This window comes from Ipomoea nil, unplaced genomic scaffold (genome assembly GCF_001879475.1).
Source record: "Ipomoea nil cultivar Tokyo-kokei standard unplaced genomic scaffold, Asagao_1.1 scaffold1129, whole genome shotgun sequence".
NCBI lineage: Eukaryota > Viridiplantae > Streptophyta > Magnoliopsida > Solanales > Convolvulaceae > Ipomoea > Ipomoea nil.
In genome coordinates, this window is record NW_017617557.1 from 254,974 (window position 1) to 277,818 (window position 22,845).

The window sequence follows — 22,845 nt, forward strand, 5'->3', positions numbered from 1 at the left end:
TTTTAATTTGATAACCGTCACATAATCAACTATAAGGTAGACGTATCATTTTAGGTTCAATTGCATGATTTTGCATTGTTTAGGGACTCAATTGCAATTTTTTGAGTTAGATGGTCCAATTGCAATTTTATATGTAGTTTAATGACTTATTTTATCTTTATTCATTCTTTTTTTAGTTATTTTCTTTCATATTTTTTATAATTTGTATATTTGATATTTTTTTTAGTTTAATAAAATCTTTTGATATAGTTTCTAAACATAAATATAAAATTTTATATATACTAACACTAATCACAACCAAATAATGAATATTTAACTCGCCACCAAAAATTACTTGAAAATTTCTCTCTAGGGTTTGCTAGAGTTTTCTCCTCCCCTAGGGTTTGCTAGGTTTCCGACGGTTTCCTACGTTTTTTCCGGTGATCATCACTGTTTGGCGACGCTAGTCGCAGCGGGCAAGTGCGTATGGCAGCGACAGAGGGGGACGGTGTAGCGGCGCTGACACGACGGTGGGCGGACATTGTTCTAGACGAGGAGGAGGATGCCGTGTTTGCGCCGGCAGGGATGGCCGAAGGCGGTGGCCAGGCGGTGACGGAGCAAACGTGGGGCGTTGTGGGCCGTTTTCTGACGAACAAAATCATTAAGGCAGAGTATATGCGGCAAGTCATGGCATCCGTTTGGCAACCGGTACGAGGGGTTCAGGTTTCGGAAATTCAACCGAATCTGTTCCTCTTTGTTTTTTATCATGAGACGGATGTGGAGTATGTGCTGGAAGAGGGGCCGTGGTCGTTTAACAATCATTCGTTAGTTTGCAAGAGGGTTCCGGATGGTGTGATGCCGATTGATGTTGTGCTGGATACGATTGATCTCTGGGTACAAGTGCATGATTTACCGATGGGATACACGGGGATCCCGATTCTTGAGCAGGTTGGGAATTTTATTGGAACTTTTGTCAAACTGGACGAGAGGTTTATTGGGGAGCCTTGGATCACGTATTATCGTATTCGGGTGTCTATACCGGTTGATAAACCGATTAAGAGAAGGATGAAATTGCTGAAGAGGGATAGGACAACATGTTGGGTTAACTTCAGGTATGAGAGGCTGCACACTTTCTGTTTCTGTTGTGGTATGCTGGGTCACTCCTATAAGTTTTGTATAAAGGCTCGGGAAGCAAGAATACCGGTGGAACAGTATCCGTACTCTGCGGAACTACGAGTGGGAGGAAATCGAGGGCCATGGGAGATAGGGGACCCTTGGTTGGTTCCTCTCGGTGGAAAGCCGAAGGACTTTCCGATGCATGGGAATCCGAGCCGCCGACCGGTGGTACGGAGTAGCCCGGTTGAGGAGGCCGAGAGGTCCGAGACCGAAGAGGTGGTGGTGGCAGTGGCCAAGCGCCGCCATGAGAATGGAGGGGATGGTACAGATGTGACGATGGTGGATGGCTCAAAAAACTTGTTTACGGCGGGTTCTGGATCACAGACCCGCCCAACCCAATGAGTACGCTGAGTTGGAACTGCCGTGGCTTGGGTAATCAACGGACAGTTCGAGAGGTGGTGGACATGGTGTCCAAAAAGCAACCCGACTTTGTATTTCTAATAGAAACTAAGGTAGCGCGAGATCATGCTGAGCGTCTTCGTGTTACGATTGGTTTCGAAGGCTTATTTTATGTTGACAATGATGGTTTGAGTGGTGGATTAGCGTTATTGTGGAAGAAGAATAATACGGCGAGACTCCTTAGTTACTCAAGAAACTACGTTGATATTGAGGTAACTATGACAGGTCATCCGGCCTGGAGAATGACGTGTTACTATGGTTATTCGGACCGTAATAGGCGTGCTGAATCATGGGATTTGTTGAGAATGTTGGCGGCAAAATCGAATCTCCCGTGGGTGGTGGTGGGGGATTTTAATGATTTGCTATACCAGTATGAGAAGAGAGGGGGAAATCCACATCCGAATAGCCTTCTTCGAGGTTTTGGGGAGACGATTGAGGATTGTGGATTGGCCCAGTTGCCAATGATTGGATACCCATATACCTGGGAGAAGGGGAAAGGGACTGCAAACTGGATTGAGGAGAGACTTGATAAGGTCCTAGTAACGAACGAGTGGCGCAATATAATTCCCCATGTAAAGGTTATGAATTTGAGAACCAGGAAGTCAGATCATTCAGCCATTTTTTTCACAGTTTAGGAGGAGGTAGGGAGGGATGGGGTTAGAAGAAGGGGTTTTAGGTTTGAGATGGCATGGTTATGTGATGAGGGATGTAGGGGTGTGGTGGAGCAGGCGTGGTAGGAAGGGAGAGGGCAGGGTTTACAGGGTTGTGTTCAATACTGTGGAAACCGGTTAACACGATGGGGTGGGGATCGGTTCCATAAGTATGGGAAACAGATTGTGCAGCTGAAACGGGATCAACAACGTTTGAGAGGATGCACTGACTCGGCCTCTCTTGTCGAGTTTCAGCGAATAGAGAAACTTCTGAGTCGCACTGAGGCCCAGGAGGATGCATACTGGAGGCAGAGGGCCAAGCAGCACTGGCTCAAGGAAGCTGACGCCAATACCAAATTCTTTCACAGGTATGCCTCTCACCGAAAGAAAAAGAATACTTTACTTAGATTAATGAATGACAATGGGGATTGGTTGGAGGGGGATCCCATGAGAGATATCATTCTGGACTATTTTAAGAATATTTTCAGCTCTGGGGGTCCGGGAACTGGAGATGATTTTTTTGGGGGGATAGAACCCAGGGTATCACAGGCGCAGAATGACTCACTATTACAGCCATTTAATCTGGAGGAAGTAAAGGATGCATTGTTTGCAATGTATCCGGATAAAAGCACCAGGACCGGATGGAATGAATCCGGGTTTTTATCAGCATTTCTGGGATGTGGTAGGAGGGGATGTTGCGAGTTTTGTGCTAAACTGTCTTGAATCAGGTGACCTCCCGTCTGGCTTGAATGAGACAGATATTGTGTTGATCCCTAAAAAGAGTAATCCAGAGTTAGTAACTGATTTGCGCCCTATAGCACTTAGCAATGTCATTTACAGAATAATAGCTAAAATGATGGCTAATAGAATGAAGCCTTTGATGGAAGGAATAATATCTGAGACACAGAGTGCTTTTATCCCAGATAGATTGATAACAGATAATATTCTATTAGCTGCAGAAGTGGGGCACTTTCTGAATCGAAAACAGTGTGGATTGAGGGGCTGGGGTGCACTTAAGCTGGATATGGCTAAGGCGTATGATCGAATGGAGTGGCCTTTTCTCCGTAATATGATGATGGCATTGGGTTTCCATGATAGATGGGTTGATTTGATTATGAAATGTGTGACCACAGTCTCCTATAGTATTCTGATAAATGGCTCAAGGAGTGACCCAATAATACCCACGCGTGGTTTGAGACAGGGAGACCCGCTATCCCCATATTTGTTTATTATCTGTGCAGAGGGACTCTCGTTGTTACTACAACAGGCTAACAGAGCGGGATTAATTCATGGATGTAGGGTAGCAAGAGGTGCCCCTCAGATTTCTCATTTGTTTTTTGCGGACGATAGCCTTTTATTCTTTAAGGCTAATGTGGAAGAGGCTAATGAGATAAAGAAATTCCTGACTGTATATGAGGATCTATCGGGACAGGTGGTTAACTACCACAAGTCGAGTATTTGTTATAGCAGGAATACGAGTAATGTGGATAGGGAAAGTGTGGCCCAAGTTTTGGGGGTGGAGCAGGCACCAAACTTTGGCAAGTATTTGGGTCTACCTTCATTTGTGGGTAGGAATAAAAAGGCAGCTTTTGCATATATTGAGGATAAAATACGCCAAAGAATTGGGTCGTGGAATAAAAGGCTATTGTCTCAGGCAGGGAAAGAAATACTGTTGAAAAGTGTGGCACAATCTATGCCTACCTTCTCAATGAGTGTTTTTTTGCTACCTATATCAGTATGCACGGCTATAGAAAGAACGATGAATAGATATTGGTGGGGTTCTGGGACGGACAACCGAGTTCACTGGAAGGCTTGGGACAAGCTATGTGTTCCTAAGAAGTATGGTGGATTGGGTTTTAAGGACCTACGTGCATTTAATCTAGCTATGCTGGGGAAACAGGCATGGCGAATGCTCACTAAGCCTGATTCCTTAGTAGCTCGTGTTTACAAAAGCCGATATTTTCCCAGGGATACTTTCTTTGATGCGCAGGTAGGAAATAATCCCAGTTTTTGTTGGCGGAGTATAATGGCATCAAAGAGCATAATTTGTAGTGGGGTCAGACGAAGAATTGGGAATGGGGAAACTACATCTATATGGACCCATCCATGGTTACTGGATGACCAGGACCCTATGATACAAACAGAGATGCCTATACAGTTACGAGAGGCCAGAGTAGTGGGGCTAATAGATCAACAAACTGGTACATGGGATAATGAAATTTTATCAGATTTATTTCAACCTACGGATGTCGAGAGAATTATGAGAGTACCTGTATCCCGGGATTATAATGATGCATGGTATTGGTACGGGGACCCGAGAGGATTATATTCTGTGAAAAGCGGGTACAGACGATTGGTGGGAGATTATGAGAATAATCAAGGCCCCTTTACTAATTGGTTAGCTTTATGGAGACTAAAAATTCCACCAAAGTGGAAAATGTTCCTCTGGAGAGCTATTTGTGATATTTTGCCTACAACTACGAACTTGCTTTTAAAGAGGGTGGAGGTGAACCCATATTGTGCTATGTGTGGGATATCACATGAGAATACAATGCATGCATTAGTCTTGTGTGATTTTGCAAGAAACATTTGGGATCAATCCAACCTTACAATCCCCAATATTGTCACGGATATTTTTCATGTTTGGTTTGGGGAACTTCTAAATATTTTAGATTCTGATGGAATGTTATATGCAGCATCAATTCTATACAATATTTGGAAAGCTCGAAATGGTGCAGTTTGGGAGGCATTTTTACCACGCCCGGGGTCCCTACTCAGAGCCGCAGCGGCAGCCAAGACCGCATGGACTCAGTCCCGCCCAGCCGTGGTTGCCACTGCCACTGCTACGCTGCCGACAGAAAACCGCCACGCTGCCCAGGCGAGTCCCACCGCCGGCCGCGGTGCTGCCGACGCCGCCGGATCCTCTGTGCCGCCAGTGAGAAGATGCAGGGTCGATGCGGGATATCTACACGAGACAGGGAATGCAACTGTAGGGGCCGTTTTATTAGATGGAGATGGAGCCTATATCTCGGCACTAACCGCGCCGCTACCGGCCTGTACGTCACCACTTATGGCTGAGGCTTTGGCGTGTAAGGAAGTTTTATCATGGCTAAAGGATCGAGGTGAACAGAATATTGAGATCTACACGGATTGTTTGACACTACAACGCTACCTTACATCATCAACCACTGCGTTTCGCTCTTACGTTGGCTATGCCATTGATAGCTGCAGGCAAATTTCCGTTTATTTTCACTCATGTTCTTTTAATTATATTTCTAGATCGGACAATTATTTAGCTCATGCTTTAGCCACTATGGCTTATCAGCAACCTGATACTATGTACTGGGATACTCACCCACCAGACATTATTTCAGCATTTTTCTAATGAAGCACCGCAGAAAATTTTCAAAAAAAAAAAAAACACTAATCTAAATATTATAAGAAATAATTAAATTGTAAATAATGTGCGTCAAATTTCATTACTTGAACCAGAGGTATAAAATGGGATAGATAGAGTATGTATTAAATGGGATTAGTGCATTTTTTAGAGGATAGATTGATATTGGTTGGAGCTAGAGAGATCAGATCAGAGGTCATTTATCAAAAAAAAAAAAAAAAAAAAAAAAAAAAAAAGAGATCAGAGGTCATCACTCATCAGGAGATATCTGGACAAGTTATAGTTGGACGATTCCTTTTGTTGCAGAGCTATTACTCTCTTTTTCTTGTAAAGTTAAGTTCTGAGTCTTAAACTTTTGTAAGAATGCATGGGATTAGGCCTGTGCGTCGGACGGTTCGGTTCGGTTCGAATACTCGGAGGGCTAAACCGCACGGATTTTGGATTATTATTTTTAAACCCAATCTCATTGTATCAATTTGTAAAATCTTTTCGGTTTTATAGGATTTCGGTTGAGGACGGGTCGGTCGGATATCCGAATGCATCTCGGATATTTAAAATATAAAAACAAAATTAAATAATTGACTAAAACGTGTAAAAATTAAGTAAAACTGAAAAAATTTACAAAAACATGTAGTGCACTGTGCACAAACTACATGTAAAGCTACTAAACTAGACAACTAGTACTTAGACAGTTAGACTCCAAAAAGTCAAATGGGCAAGGGCAATTATGAATTTGCTTATACAAAATGTAAAACTGTAAAAGTAGCCAATTTCTAAAAAACACTGCAGCAACCACCATTGCACCAAATTACCAAAATTACAGTAATTCAAAAAATATCCAAGTTCCTAGCTCAGATTGCTCAGTAGTTCCTACTTTAGCTCTAGCCTACTGTTCTTCTTCTTCCTGTCAATACTCAAAACTTAAAGATGAATTAGCAAAAACAAAATAAGTTATAAAACTATAAAAGGTAGAAAATAAGATATTCAACATTGGCTCAGTAAGCTTTTTGTCCATATCAAAGTTAGGATTAAAGGCAAATTGCTACAACATCCCCATGAGGATAGAGCAACATACCAGCTTAATCCCTTATTTCAGATCATTAGTGGAAGCTTTCATCATCGCCATAACAAATAGTTAAATTATTTAAAGTCTTAAATACATAATACAATGATACATTACCAGCAGTACAACACTCTTGAGTCCAACAACAAACTTACCAACTAACAGTTATACCACTGTGGCACTGTCCAGTGCACCAAGGTCCAAGGGCAGCAACCAACAAGTTAGTAAGTTACCAAGCCTCATTAGGACAACTGGACAACTAGGCAGCAACTAATTACTAATTAGTTACCAAGCCTCATGAGTCACGAGTAGTACAGTATACAGTTTACATTAATGCAAGAATATAAAGTAGTATAAAGTATAAAGCATAACATTACAGGAATCGTAGGAAGTGTAGAACCACCAATCCTCCCAGCTCCACTCCCACCATCAGCACCCAATTCTGCAAATACAAGGACAAGTTTAAAATAAAAGTAAATAGAAAATGCAGGAAAGTTAAGTGTTAGTATGTTACCTTGTTCAAATCTCTCCAATTCCTCCAGATTTTCCTCAATTGATATGGGGGTATTAGGCAGTCTAAGCCAATCCTGAGTACAAACCAGAGCTTCCAAAATTTTAGGAGTTAAAGAACTCCTAAAAGGATCTAAAACCCTCCCTGATGTACTGAAGGCAGATTCTGAGGCAACAATGGATATTGGTATAGCTAAGACATCCCTAGCTACTTTTGAAAGGATAGGAAATCTTTCAGCATTCAGCTTCCACCATCTAAGTATGTCAAAAGAAGATTCTTCTTCAACTAATGCCTCAGCAAGGTAAATTTCCAACTCAGTTTTTTTCTTTCCCCCACTCTCCATTCTTTGTTTCTTAATCTGGGACTTTAACAAACCCTTGGGCTTCCCAACATTAGACTGTGAAGAATCAGTAGAAGAGATGACAGAAACAGTAGGGACAACAGTAGAAGGAATCACAGGAGCAATAGGGACAACAGAGGTAGCATAATCATCAAACAACTCTGTAAAAGTTGCAACCACTTTCTCATAGTAGGTTTTACCTTTTAACTCACCATACATGTGTAAGATCTGTGCTGGCATGTACTCTAATTTGTCCCTGGGGTCAAGAATGTTTGCAAAGAATATCATCAAGTTCATCTTATCTATATCCCCCCAATACTTTTCAAATTTAACCTTCATAGTTTCCCCCATCAATTTCACAGAACCACCAGCTTCCACCATTCCATTCAATAGGCAATATAAATCAGAAATTTCAGAAAAAAAAAGTGTTAGATGTGACATATAAAGAACCTGAAATTCTTATTGTCATATCATAAAAACACTTCAACAGATTCACCAAACTCTTCACAGACTCCCAATCAAGAAAGTTAGGAATAGAATCACCCAAATCTGATTTGAAGGAAGAATCACTTTCTTCAAGTGAATAAAACACTTTCTCATAAAATACTGCAGATTGTAACATAAGATATGTAGAGTTCCATCTGGTTGGAACATCTAGACACAGAGAAGATTTCTTTTCAATCCCAAGCCATTCAGACAAGTCCTTAAATTTCTTAAGTCTAGCAGGTGAACTTCTCACATACCTTACAGCATCCCTAACCTTCTTCACAGAATCATCACACTGTTTTAGCCCATCTTGCACAACTAAATTCAAAATATGGGCAATGCATCTCATGTGAATGTACTTGCCCTTCACAGTAGATGTTCCCCAAGACATCAATTTCTTTTTTAAAAAACCTAGGGCAGAGTCATTTGATGATGCATTGTCCACTGTAATAGTGTAGACATTTCTAATACCCCAATCCAGCAAACAGTTTTCAAGGGATTTTGCAACAGACTCACCTTTGTGTGATGTGACATGGACAAATGAAATAATTTTTTTATTTAGCCTCCACTCTTCATCTATAAAGTGAGCAGTAACTACCATGTAGTTAATTCTCTGAATAGAAGTCCAAGTGTCAGTAGTAATACTGACTCTTTGAGTGTTTCCCCTAAACATCCACTTCAACTTGAGCCTTTCCTCTTCATAAATCAAATTGATGTCCCTACTAATTGTCCATCTTGATGGAATCTTAAACCTAGGACAACATACCAGAATGAACTTCCTAAATCCAGGACCTTCAACAAATCTAAAAGGGAGTTCATCTATTATAATCATTTCAACTAAGGCCTTCCTAATAGCTTCTTGATTAAAGACCCAAGTTCCTAACTCACCAACAGTAGCAGGAGATGCATCAGAATTGGTAACAGCTTGAAAGGTCAGAAGTGATTGCCTTGTGTCTTTTGAGTGAGGGTTTTTAAGACAGTTAAACATGTGGGTTCTCAATGATGAAGTACCATGTTTTTTGGTCTCACATTTATATATTTTGGCACAATATATACACTTGCCCTCAACAGTAACATTATTCTCATCAACAATCTTTTTCAAAATGATCCCACACAGGAGATCTGGATTCAACTACCTTCCTTTTCTTCGGAAGAACCGCAGCAGTAGGTTGCACATTCTGTTGATCATTATTTATCTCAACAGTCTGAGCTTCCACCACTGTAGATCCATGAAGTGAAGAGTTGGAAGGTTGACTACCAGACTCTATGATATTTTCCATCTAAAGAAATGGAATACTATCAGTACAGTGGGAACCATTTCAAAGAATGTCAAAATTAGAGAAATCCAGAATCAGAAGACAGGCAGTTCCTAACTTCATCATTTTTCTAAATTTCATAATTGGGACTTTAAGGAATTAACTATTAAGGGTCATACATCCATAAACTTATAACTTATAAGTTATAAACATAGTAACATACAGGCATACATGGATACAATCACAGTATCACATTAATCACACAAAGTGACAAAGAAATCCAGAAATCAGGATGGTGAAAGCCTGAAGTTTACATTTATCATTTTACTGGATTTCACAATTCGTAGTTACAATTGGGGCTTCCACCATTTTCACCAACACAGGCAACATCCAACAGCCAACAGGGGTTAGGGACTTAGGGGCTTCCACAAACAATACAGACAAAATATAATCAACAATTGTAAGGGACTTAGGGGCTTCCACAAACAATACAGACAAAATATAATCAACAATTGTAAGGGACTTAGGGGCTTCCACAAACAATCACAACTAAGTGATTCTAAAATGTCACAGTCCATATAATCATAGAAACCCTATTCAAAGGATCAAAAATTCACAAATAAGGGACAAGTGACATGCAATCCGGAACTTCTCAACAGATTCACATTGTCACAGTCATCAGAATCATAGAAGCCCTAATCAAAGGATCAAAAATTCACAAATAAGGGACAAGTGACATGCAATCCGGAACTTCTCAACAGATTCACTTTGTCACAGTCATCAGAATCATAGAATCACAAATAACAACAACGTATCACAATATATAAGAGTATAATCTAAGTATGTCTAAGATTAGGGTTTAGAGATTACTTCGTTTCTCCAAATCAAACCCCCGAGAACAAAGGGCTTCAAATCCGTGAGACCGTGACAGCAATCTACAATCCACCGCACCGGCCACAGGTCGTCCAGACTCTAGAATAGGGCTTCTACCGAACAATATTAGCTAGCTTCCACCGGAGACTCAAACTCAGAGAGAACGAGAGAACTCAGAGACTCAGAGTCTCACAGAGTCAGAGATCTGGAGAAGAAAGAAGTAAGAACTAACTAGGGTTTCAAATTTCAGAGAAGAAAGACGAGACTCACGAGAGAAGTTCAGAGAACGAATCTAGAGAGTTCTCATAAGTCAGAAGAAAGACGAGGAAGCTGCGGAAATGAGTAGGGTTTCCTCCAAAGGCAACATATATACACCGCTTACACGACGTCGTATACCTTAGGGTATACGCAGTCTTACCCTAATTCGGGTTGTCGGACGGGTTCGGGGGAATTTTATAACCCCCAACCCGCCTCGTTCTAACCGGCTACGTGGCGTGTGAACGGTTCGGGTATGCTAATTCGGGCTCGGATTCCACCCAAGTGCATATATTCGGGTTCGGGTCGGTCGGGTTTTTCGGGTGGGTCGATTTATGCACAGCCCTACATGGGATATTATTTTAGTGACTATTATAGCAAAGACTAGAAAGAGACGTGACCGGTAGCTATTATAAATGCCAATTCTTTATTATTAATTAATGGAGTAATTGTTAATTTAATTTGTATTCGAATAATTAAGTAATTGTCATTTTGTCACTAACTTTTAGGCTGTGTTTAGAAACCCGAAAAATGACTTTTGGAAGTCGTTTTTCGGGTTTTTGGTGTTTGGCTACACCTGGAAAATCCAGTCAACGGAAAACATTTTCCGTTGACTGGGAAAAATAAGCTCAATTTGGCGGAAAATGACTTCCGCCAAATTTGGGCGGAAGTCGTTTTCCGCCACTTCTCTTTCATTTTTTTTTAAAGATTCTGGCAGAACTGGGTTCCGCCAGAAACCATAGCTATGGTTTCTGACGGAACCCAGTTCCGCCGGAAACCATAGCCATGGTTTCCGGCAGAACCAGTTCCGCCGAAACCATAGCCTTGGTTTCCGGCGGAACCCAGCTCCGCCGGAAGCCATAATTTTTTTTTTTTTTTTTTTTTTTTTAAAGATTTAAAATGTATTTTTTATTCAGAATAAAATAATTAAAATATTTAATTATACCATTCTACTCATTTTTCAGAAAATGAACCAAACACACCAAAACAGTTTTCCAAATGCAACCAAACACTGGAAAAGGAAAATGTTTTCCGGAAAATGACTCATTTTCCAAAAACCAGTTTCCAGAAGTCATTTTCCTGCTTTCCAAACGGACCGATAATTGTTATTTCCTTTTCAAGATATTTTTGTACAAAATTAGGAACAAAAATAACAATTACTAAAGAATTGAATTAAGAACAAAAATAGCAACATAGATAAAAGTTTAAAAATGAAATATGAGCACCTACAAAAACTAGGGACGAAAATAATGATTTTCACTTAATTAATTAATAATAGTTTTTGAAAAAAAAAATTAAGAAACATTTTTTGGATATAAAATGTTTCAAGTTTTAAAAAGATACGGAGTATATTTTAGGAGAGTTTTTCCAAATTAATGTTATTAATATTAAATAAAATAACAAATACATTAATTAAGGAGTTAATAATGTACTTTAGTGGTAGAAGTTCAATTTACTATATACATATAACTTCAAGGAAGAACCTAACCAAACCTTTGAAATAAATTAAAAGTTCATGGTTTACACTTAAATATACATTTGGGTGAAGTGTACTTTGTAGTTCTAGTAAGATTTTCTCATTAAATTTAAAATTTTGTCATTACCAATCTAACTATATTCAATTAACTTGGTGGGTTGTTTCAACGCCAACTACCTAACTAAAGTATATTAACCAAACATTGAGTGAATTAGAGCATCCTCATCAGCTTTGATTTTTTGGTGAATTTTGTCATAACCATGTAGGAGAGAGAGGATAGAGGGGAGAGGAAGAAAAGAAAAAAAAAAAAAAAGTCTGTTCATGCGCCCCAGCTGGGCGCCTGCGTGTCCAACACGCGAAGAAAATGAGAATGCTTTGTTTCCATTTCTCAATCAGTGGACCCCACAAAAATTTTACACTTCAGGAAAAAATACACCAAAAAAAACTACATTTTCCATTTGTAAAAAATCTACACACTTCATTTTTATTATTTCAAAAAGGGAAAATTGTAAAAAATGCCCCTCTACAATATGACAATTATCAATTTCACCCTTGAATTATGAGTGGTGTAAATGTTGCCCCTCAATTATCAAAATGGTGCACATATAGCCCCTCCCGTAACGGACATGTGGTTCCCCGTTAGTGTACGATACCATTAAGTCAGAGTAAATATGTAATTTAGTTGTTTTTTTCCCTCCATCGATTCAAAGTACCAGCGATGGATAGCGGTGGGGAACCATATGTCCGTTACGGGAGGGGCTATATGTGCATCGTTTTGATAATTGAGGGGTAACATTTACATCACTCATAATTTAGGGGTGACATTGATAATTGACATATTATAGAGAGGCATTTTTTACAATTTTCCCTTTCAAAAACCACGAAAAATGTATTGGTGTAGATACTCTTATGAAGTTGTGGAGTCTAACTGTTAGAATCAATCTCAAAATTACTTTTACCATAATTATCAAGACATGGAGTTTGAATTTTTCCTAAACCCTTTATAAAAATCCCATTAGCATTCCCAAACAAGTGGAATACAAATGATCAAACAATATTTGTCATCATCATACTTTGCCTTCCAAAGTCAAACAAGTACTTTTTGTCATTTTGGAGTGATTATTTACTTTAATCATTACCAATACAAAATGTACTATTCTTTCGGCCGATGGCATATTTTTAATAGCCAGTGTGCTACCTAACAAGAAACAAATAGATCTTTGATGCTTCAAAAGAAATAATCTTATCTTCATCCGTGGCATCTAATCAAAAGTTATGCCAAAGCTTAATTTGACGGCTTCATCCATCGGTCCTCCAATTCCGAAAGAATTATACACACACCTATATATATAAATAACAGTTCAGGTGCAAAGAAAGCCTTAGATCAAGGCCGGGTCCAGAATGGAGATATTTAAAAAAAAAAACGTTGTAGCATTATGAAAATCTTGTGTAAATAAGTTAAAAATTTTTTTTATCATTCAATGCGTTTTTTTTTTCCTTCTTACAGAGCACAATATTATGTCTTCCAGAGCACAATGTTGTGCATGTGTTGTCACACTTGATGCTAATATCCTTGGCTTAATTCAACACCATAATCCTTGAATTGTTGCTTCATCTAAAGGATTTGAGCACAACAATTTCCTGCAGCTATGCACTCTACCTCAACAGTACTTGTGGCTATTGAATTTTGTTTCTTACTCAACCACTGGAACTAGAGGAGCACGAGTCATTAGCAGCCTTCTCGGCTGACTCTTCGGTCACTAGCGCTTTTCAGATCTTGTCACCTTTCGAGTTGCTCTTCGAATGGTTGTGCGATCTACCACTTGACTCTCCAGGTGCGTTCCTCAAGTCGTTGTTGTTGGTATAGTGGTACTTCTCGGTTGCTCTTGGTGTTTCCGCGCAGCCGGGTAGGGACACTCTGCTTTGTAATGTCCTGACTTTCTACAGTTGTAGTACAAGACCTGCTACTCCTCGGAGTATGGGAACGTATTCTGGAGTGTCCGGTCCTTAAGCGGTCCTTGAGTTGCTGCATGAGCATTAACCATCATAATCTGGACTAGACCTTTAGTGATGACCTTCCACATCTCATCATTGAGAGCAGACAAATGTGTCTGCATCCTAACCTTCCAATCGTCAAACTTATTCAGATTAAACATAAGGTTCTTGGACATGTGATGATCCATTTTGTTAAGAAAAATACGTGCAAGTGAAAAAGATTTTGATTTTTAATAGAGACCACCAAGCAGTACACATAGAGTGTTTACCGTTCAAGCTAAGGTAACTGCTCTGATACCACTTGTTGGTCCCGGTGGGGTTAGGGTACAAGTCTAGAGGGGGGTGAATAAACTTGTATATATTTTTAAAACTTTTTACGATTTGTTAAAGTACCAGGTAACTTTAACATATCGATGAGTATGCACAACAAAATTAATTGTAACCCTTTTTAATCTTGAGAGAGAGAGAGAGAGAGAGAGAGAGAGAGAGAGAGAGAGAGAGAGAGAGAGAGAGAGAGAGAGAGAGAGTGTGTGTGTGTGTGTGTGTGTGTGTGTGTAACACCCCACTTTTCTATCTCTTAATTACAATACTAAATCAATGTTAACATAAACTAATCAGCGGAATTAATAACTAAAAAGATAACTAGTGGGAATATCACCGCCACAACCACCACTCCGTGGTGATTGCACAAGCTAAGGGGTAGAACTAGAAATAAAATAAATATCTGATATCCATATTAAATACTGAAAAAACATAGGGGGAAAAGTCACCCCAAAAGTCTACATCCGCGAAAGTCTACAACCCACATATAAGTCTAGAATCTGAAAATAAAGCCATCAACATAACTAGAGTTTAGACATCTCAACTACGAGACTAATCTAACTCGATCTCTTCTCACTGCTAGGCCCACCTGAAAGGGGTTTTGCAAGCAACACATAGACAAATAGGAAAACACCCGTTAGCACGAAGCTAAGTATAATCACACTCAACCCTGTAAAGCATTATAGCATATACTTTGAAAACATTTGATTTCACTTGTAAACAACAAACTCATCTCAAATCATCTTTAGATCTATCACATACTTTCTAGATGCTTGCAACCTATAATATCAACTGGCATGATTATATATAAGACTGAACACTTAGATACTTCAACATATAACCTCTCAATTAATTTAACAAGCAACTCATGCTCACAGGTAGAATCATGCTAATAAACCATATAACAGGTATTCTCATGCTTTCACATTCTCATCACATAAACTTGATATACAAGGTTTCAAATATAACAAAACAATTATACTCGATGAACAATCTTAAATCAACATTCTCATTATGTAATCTCATGCGATACTCTACTCAAATACAATCTCGTGCAACACTATACATCATACTCATATGCAATCTCGTGCAATACTATAATCATACTCATATGCAATCTCGTGCAATACTATAATCATACTCATATGCAATCTCGTGCAATATATAATTCTACTCAAATGCAATCTCGTGCAATACTATAATCATACTCATATGCAATCTCGTGCAATACTATAAACATACTCATATGCAATCTCGTGCAATACTATACATATACTCATATGCAATCTCGTGCAATACTATAAACACACACACACACACACACACACACACACACACACACACACACACACACACACAGATATATATATATATATATATATATATATATATATATATATATATATATATATATATATATATATATATATATACACTCATATACACTCGTTGTAAAAATAGAGTACTTTCTGTGGAGGTCTCTTTCTTACTTTCTTTCTTACTTTTGAGTCTCTCTTGACTCGCTTTCTTTCTCTTGAGTCTCTATTGACTCACTTTCTTTCTTTTGAGTCTCTCTTGACTCACTTTCTTTTCTTCTCTCTCGTAGACGACTCAAGGTTTCACCGAAGTATGAATCCTACCGTTTACGGAACCAATCTCGTGGTTCTCTCTCTGTGGAATCAGGTATCGAACTATTAGTGTGCACACCCCCTGACCAGGATTCCAAGCCTGGCGGGAAGTTTCCAACCTCGTAACGTGGGAATACGCCGCGTTACATATACTGGGACCGCAATGTCCATAAATATCTCCCGAGAGGACGTAGTCCAACCGGTATCCTCCAAAACCTCACCAATATAAATAATACATAGATATATCTCTCATGCATCAATCTCATGCATGCAACAACTCTACTACTTCTCAATGCATCAAAGAATGATATACCACATGCTTATGGTTTTTGAAAATATTACTTGGGTTCACGTTGGCCCCTTATGCATTTTTGAAATATGACATATGCTAGATGTCAAATACTCTATAACATGCTTCTAAACCATGTATAAAATAGCATGAAGTACTCAAGAATATAACATCATACTCACTTTGCAACATAGCACATTCTATACATTCTATCAACAAAATATGCTTCATTTCTCATTGGTCAAATATCATAATCTAGTCATGCTTTCATAATAACTCATATTCTCAAAGGATCATGCTTCTCTACTCAACACAAAAATATCAATAGATCACATTATCAAGCATTTCTTATACACAGTGAACTTAGCCAAAATTATATTGTGTAGCAAAACTTTCACAATTCCTTCATAACTTACTCATTTTTTATCCAAATTCCACAAAATCAAAGCCAAAGCGTGCGTCGAGACAATTCCGAAGAGCCAAGCCACAAGGGCCCGTAACACTCGGCTCGAAACAAAACGTAGCTGAGCTACAAGGGCCCGACCACTGCACAAAATCTCCTCAGATCTAAACTCAGGGACCTGGGGCGGGACTACTCAAGAGCCGCCCCATGTGCCCCGTTACACCATCGGGTCTAGGTGGCGGCCCTCCTCTAGGGCAGTGCCCTAGACCCGTGTAACCCCGGCTCTAGCCGGCGGCCCTCCTGGTGGGCCGCGGCTAGGGCCGCTGGTCTGATCTGGTGCACTCTGTGTGTGCACCAGATGGCATTTTCATCTGCAATCTCACTCCAAACAAGTCCAAAACATTCTCAACAACTCAAAAACGACTAGTAGATCACTTCTAAGCATAAACACAACTAAATCTCATAAATTCTACTCATTTATACTCAACAACAAGACTTCACAGAGCCAAATTCAAGAAGGAATCCATGGAGTTATACCTTTGTAGACCTCTTCTTCTTGCTCGGTTCCCACCTTTTACTCAGCTAGTTACCTCCTCCTTCACCTCCTAAACACCTCAAACAAACCATACAACACCTTACTACTAAGTTCTCAGAGGTAGAAAAGAAGAAAAACTTGAAGAATGAATGGCTAGGATTGAAAGGAAGGAAAATGGAGAAAACTTATTGTCTGGTTTGGTGTCTTGCAAGGGAAGCTCAAGGGTGGAAACAAAGAGGCAATTGTCTGATAAGGGTTCAATTTATAGGAGCACAAAATCCTAGGTTGATCCCATATGATTGGTTGATGGCAAAAGTGTAATTCCTTTGGCTAAAAGATGAATCAGGAAGAGTTTTGGATGTCTAGTGGTCCACTATGCTCCATGGACCAAGGGCTAGAATTGCTATTTAAAATACTTTGGGGTGGAAAATGAATTTTCTCAAAAAGCTATTTAGATGAACACTTATTTGAAGCCTTTTTGAATTCTCCCGGTCTCACTCAGATAAATTTCTCGATTTAAAACTTGGTACGCGAAGTACCCGAAAATTTAGGAATTTCGAATAAAATAAGTTTGGTGTTGAATTAATTTAAAATGTAACTCAAAATAATTTATTCAAACACCAATTTTATTGCAAAAATTTTTAATGGAGTGAAAATGGCTATTTTGGAATTTCTTAATACCGGATTTATAAAATAAAATTTTGGGTTGTTACTGAGAGAGAGAGAGAGAGAGAGAGAGAGAGAGAGAGAGAGAGAGATTTTATAGTGGTTCGGCCAACACAGCCTACTCCACTCTTCTTCTTGGAACTCATAAGGAAGATTGCACTATCCCATAGTACAATACGGATGTTCAAGCCTCGAACACAAAGCCGGTCTTGATCTCCACCGGGTTTTTTTTACTATAACCAGTTTACTCCGCCTCTTTCTACTTCTACCGAGTAGAGAATACAAGTTCGAAGAAAATAGTTCTTCTTTCTCCAACTAGAGATCTTGGCTTGAGGATCTTGATCTTCTTTAATTAGCAACACATGTCTCTTAAAATCTGGATATTTGAACTTAAGCTTTTGTCTCTCTTTCGCACTGGTCACTAGATGTGAAAACACTTGAAAGCTTTGAATACTTAGAGAATTCTTATAAATTGACCAGCACCTTCTTCAGTCTTGGAAGGTGGTATTTATAGGTGTGTTGAAAAAGGTCCATTTTAGGCAAACCAATTTCCAACGACTATTAACCAGTGCATAGAGACCGACGGGTAATCTGGAGGGTAGATGAGTGTGTCAGATTTTCCAGCCGTTAGTGACTTAATTTGCGACAAACATATCTTTTTGCTGTGCACAAAATGTCAAGGCTCTTAAGGAAATATCTACCTTGGGATGTGTTCCTAGGACTTCTTTTGCCTCGGACACATTCGCTCAATTTTTAAGATTTCGAACTATTAGTTCAGAGAATGTCTCGAGTAGTTCTTTTCAAATGGTTAACTAGGTTAACGTTTCGAACCTTAATACATATACTATCTCTCGAATACGAATGGTTGTCCTTACCATTCATCCCTTTTACTCTTCAAAAGGTAGGTCCTTCCATCTTTCGGCCTTTTGCAACCTTTCGACAGTGTTGAAAAAGATGTTAAGCGTCCGTTTTTTTATTTTTATTTTTATTTTTAATTTTTTAAAATTTTCTTTATAAAAAAATGGGAGTTCGTCCGCCTAGACCGCCTAGGCAGCCGGCCGCGGAGGAAGCCGATTTCGGTGTTTCTCGACGCAGCCGGGCGCCGCCTAGCGCCTAGGCGCGATTTTGCAACACTACCTCTCGGTAACGAATGGTTGGCTTTACCATTTGTACTCCTTTACTTTCAAAAGGTATACTCTTCCACTATTCGGCCTTTGCAACCTTTCGGTCTTGTAGTCTTCTACTCTTCGAATCATCAGTCTTCAAGTCTTTAGTCTTTAACTTTTCGAGGTATTCTTCTTCAGCTCTTCAAAAGGTAACCATTCGAGTTACTATTCGAATCTATTGTTGAGACTAACCGAAATGTAACCTTTTGAGTTTTCATTCGAATTGTTTTGACTATTCAAAATATGACTCCTCGTGTTACTACTCGGACTATTCGAATTAGAGGAGAATGCATCTAAGTCTAAAAAAATAAAATATATTTGGGGACTAAAATTCCTAATCAATTGGTATCATCAAAATATAATTACAAATTACAAAATGTTCCCAACAATTTCCCCTTTTTGGTGATGCCAAAACCTATACTCAAATTATAAGGCTGTATTTATCCATGAACATATTTTCATTACAACTCAACCCATAATTGAGTTCGACAAGATATTGTTCTAGGAATTTTAAGTACTAAAAATATTAAAAACACTACAACTGACACAAAATATTTCATTAATCATCTAAAAAAGAATTGCAAATACATCAGTTTGGCACAAAAAGGCATAAGTAAATAAACATTACAAAATTTTATTCATTGCAAAGCTTGTACCCTTGCTCTTGTTGATCCTTCTTGGACTTGGCTTCCGCAATATCTAGAATGGTGTTGATCTGCCTGTGAGTGGATGGAATGTTTCCTTCTATCACAAGATGATCATACATATGTGATATCATGAAATTGTGGTAGTTTTTGAAGGCTTCCATAATGTTATCTCCTTGAATGACTCTACAGCTCCACCACCTTATTAGCTCTCCAAAATTCATTCCATCTACAAAAGATATAGAATTATTCCTAATAAGCTCGAATACTGCACTTGTGAGAGCTGAGTTTGGTGCGCTCCTTGTAACCTTTCAGAAAGAGTCAAGGCGCTCTTGCATCTTTTTCTCGGCTTCAGCGACGTATAGCTTTCTCATCTTCTTCTCTCATTCATACTCTTCATCAATTTTGCATTGACGGTAGAGAGCTTGATTGTGAGAATCTATGTAGTTAATATTCCGCTGTTTGTCCCAATTCTTAGTCTAAGGTGGCAGGTTCTTATTTCGAAACCTCTTGCCACTGCCTTCTTTGTAGAGAACGAAGGGTACAGTTTCACCACTGGTTGTGATGGTCATTGTAATCCTTCCTCCTCTTCGTCCTCTACCACTTGAACTATGGACTCCAAGTATGTTGAGTCTATGGCCTTGTTGGCTCATTTCTTCCCCCTTTTTGGCATCATCTAAATCAGCGCCGGGAGTTGAGACATCAAACTAGGAATGGAGATCACCGAGACTCTTGTGCACAATATTCATGTCTTCCTTCAATTCCACGATGTCACCTTTGATGGCTTTTGGTTAGCTCCAAGTTTTTGTACGCCTAAAACGACATCTTCAAGTATCTTATGCATCTGTGAACTCATCATCTCTGAGTATGTCAAAGACTCCACAACTGAATCCATAAATTCATCATCTGAGGTTGATTGACTCTATGAAAGGATAAATCCCCTTGTTGCATATTCTTCATTGACCAATGCAGACTTGGTCTCAGCATTCACCTTTTGAGTCTCAGCATTCACCTTTTGAGTCTTTCGAACTGCCTTCTTCACCTTCTTGAATAGGTTCTTCTACTCCTCGGCCATGGACATAAAGAAGTTCATCATTGAAGATATTCCTTCCATTGTCCTGGGTGAAGGCGGAGGCGTCTCGTCTTGAACTACATTCATAGAGAAAAGATTCTCTAAGCTCACACCAAATAGCGCTTCCCTGTTTCCACCACTAGTTGAGCTAGAATCTGATGTCACAATCACTCCTTCAACAAAAGTACCATGAGGAGTTACGAATGGGTGATCCTTACGAGTGGTTGCGGGCTTAGCCTCACCACTCGGTTCTACAACCTCTCGAGTGGGTGCCACATGAGGTGAGCAACCTTCTACTCCTCGAGCAAGTTCACCACTCGGTTCCACTACATCTCGAGTGGTTGGGAAACTACTTGGATCTTCCACAACGATTGCACCCTCACTGCTCCGTACTCCAACCTCTCGAGCAGGTGTTGAAGTAGAAATTGATGTCTCGACTGCGTCAACCACTCGAGTTAATATTTTATTGATCATTCGATGTACAGCCTCTTCAACCTCTCGGGTTGACTCATCTGCAGATGGTTGTGTTGCTTCACTCGGCTTGAAGGTTCGGTTGAGCAACTAACATCTCGGCCTCAACGACCAAAGTGATGACTTCTTCAACCATTTGATCAATGAATTTTCGAGCTATGTCCTCTCCAACCTCTCGAATTGAACCACTCGGTTGGTCTGGAGTTCTGGTACTTAGTCCAGCTTGAGGATTTGGATCCACAAACTAGGCTACGAATCTTTAGAAGGCTTTGGCTATTCTCATTTCTTTGGTGAAGGTTTTTTCTTGGTGCTTTGCTGGATGGACCTTTGCCTCTTCCTCCGTCGACTTAGCCTTCCCTTTGGCAGTTTCTCTCTCAGCTACCTTCACCATGTAGACTTGGTGAATTTCATCTATCTAGGTAGTAAGAGGAATGGAGGAGGCTCCAAGCCACTATAAAGATAATGCCTTCTCGGGCCGCATGCATTGTAGACCTTCTTCCAAAGTATCAAGGTTTGACATATGCCACTTCTGCCATGTAGTGACTCTAATAAGCTCGACTAACAAATCGTCATCTGTTGAAGTGGTACTATCCTCACTACCATATATGGCCTTAGAAAAGTCTTCATCGACCCTTTGTTTGTTGAGCCAGTTCGGTGTCAACATCAATTTGTCTTTGGTGAACGGCTGGGTCCTTGGTAGTATCCTCGATGATTGTAGCAATAGCTGTGCCGGCTTCACCAGCGATCCTGGCAACGACAGCAGTCAAATCCTCACTCACCACATCTGCTATTTGTGTACGTTCTTATGGGATGGGTTGAGTTTGGACTGAACCTAGAACGTTGGTCTCGCGGGTCGTTTCGACTTCTCGAATAGGCATCTCCACCTCTTCTGATCGAGTCTCCACCTCTTCTGATTAAGGGATCTCATCAGCCTCTCGAATGGTAGGTTCGGTCCTGCTAACCTCTCGAACCTCAGCCATTCGGGCTCATTCCCCCTCTGTTGGTGACGTCTCGGCCACTGTCTCAACCAACCGTTCGGTCACCTCCTGCCTTGACTTCTTGGACGGCTTACTTCTTGGTTTCTTAGGTAGGGGTGCCTTTGTAAATTTCTCCTTTGGTTGTTCTGAAGTTCCGATAGCTAATTTACTTTTGGCTTGGGCTTTCTTGATTGCTTCAGCTAGGGGAACGTTAGATGAGCTCTCTGCTTTAGTTGCAGTCTTCTTCTTCTTGATGGGTGTAGCAGCTTGACCCTTTGGTGCAAGGGGTTTGGTCCTCTTGTAGTATGTGTTTCTGTGCGCCGGGGCGCCGTCTCTGAGCTGGACAATCATTTAACGATTCAAACTCCCATTCGAAGGTACTACTTTTACCTCTCGAATCTACAACACTTGGATGAGCTTGTCCTTAATTCATCTCTATCATTCCCAACTCAAGCCTTAAGGTTGAGAACCTGCTATTACTCAGAGGTTTAGTTAAAATATCAGCAAACTGATTCTCCGTAATGACATATTCCAGTACAATATCATTCTTCTCAACATGCTCTCGAATGAAGTGATATTTGATGTCAATGTGCTTAGTCCTTGAGTTTTGCACTTGATGCTAATTTCCTTAGGTAATTTGGAAGGTAGGTGAGTTGTCAGATTTTTCAGCAGTTAGTGACTTATTTTACGTTGAATATATCTTTTTGTTCTGCACAAAATGTCTTGTCTTTTAAGGAAAAATATTTCTTGGGATGTGTTCCTAGGCCACTCTTTGCCTTAGACACATACAACCTAAGATATTAAGGTTTCAAACTG

The 22,845-nt window shown here is 39.8% G+C and overlaps 1 protein-coding gene across 1 annotated transcript; it reads right to left on the reverse strand.

Annotated features, from left to right (window-relative positions):
• Positions 1–7,927: 7,927 nt before the first annotated feature.
• On the reverse strand, positions 7,928–8,989 carry LOC109183479 (zinc finger BED domain-containing protein RICESLEEPER 2-like). The gene has a single exon (XM_019333584.1). The coding sequence runs from the start codon at positions 8,987–8,989 to the stop codon at positions 7,928–7,930; it is 1,062 nt and encodes a 353-aa protein (XP_019189129.1).
• Between the last annotated feature and the right edge of the window lie 13,856 nt (positions 8,990–22,845).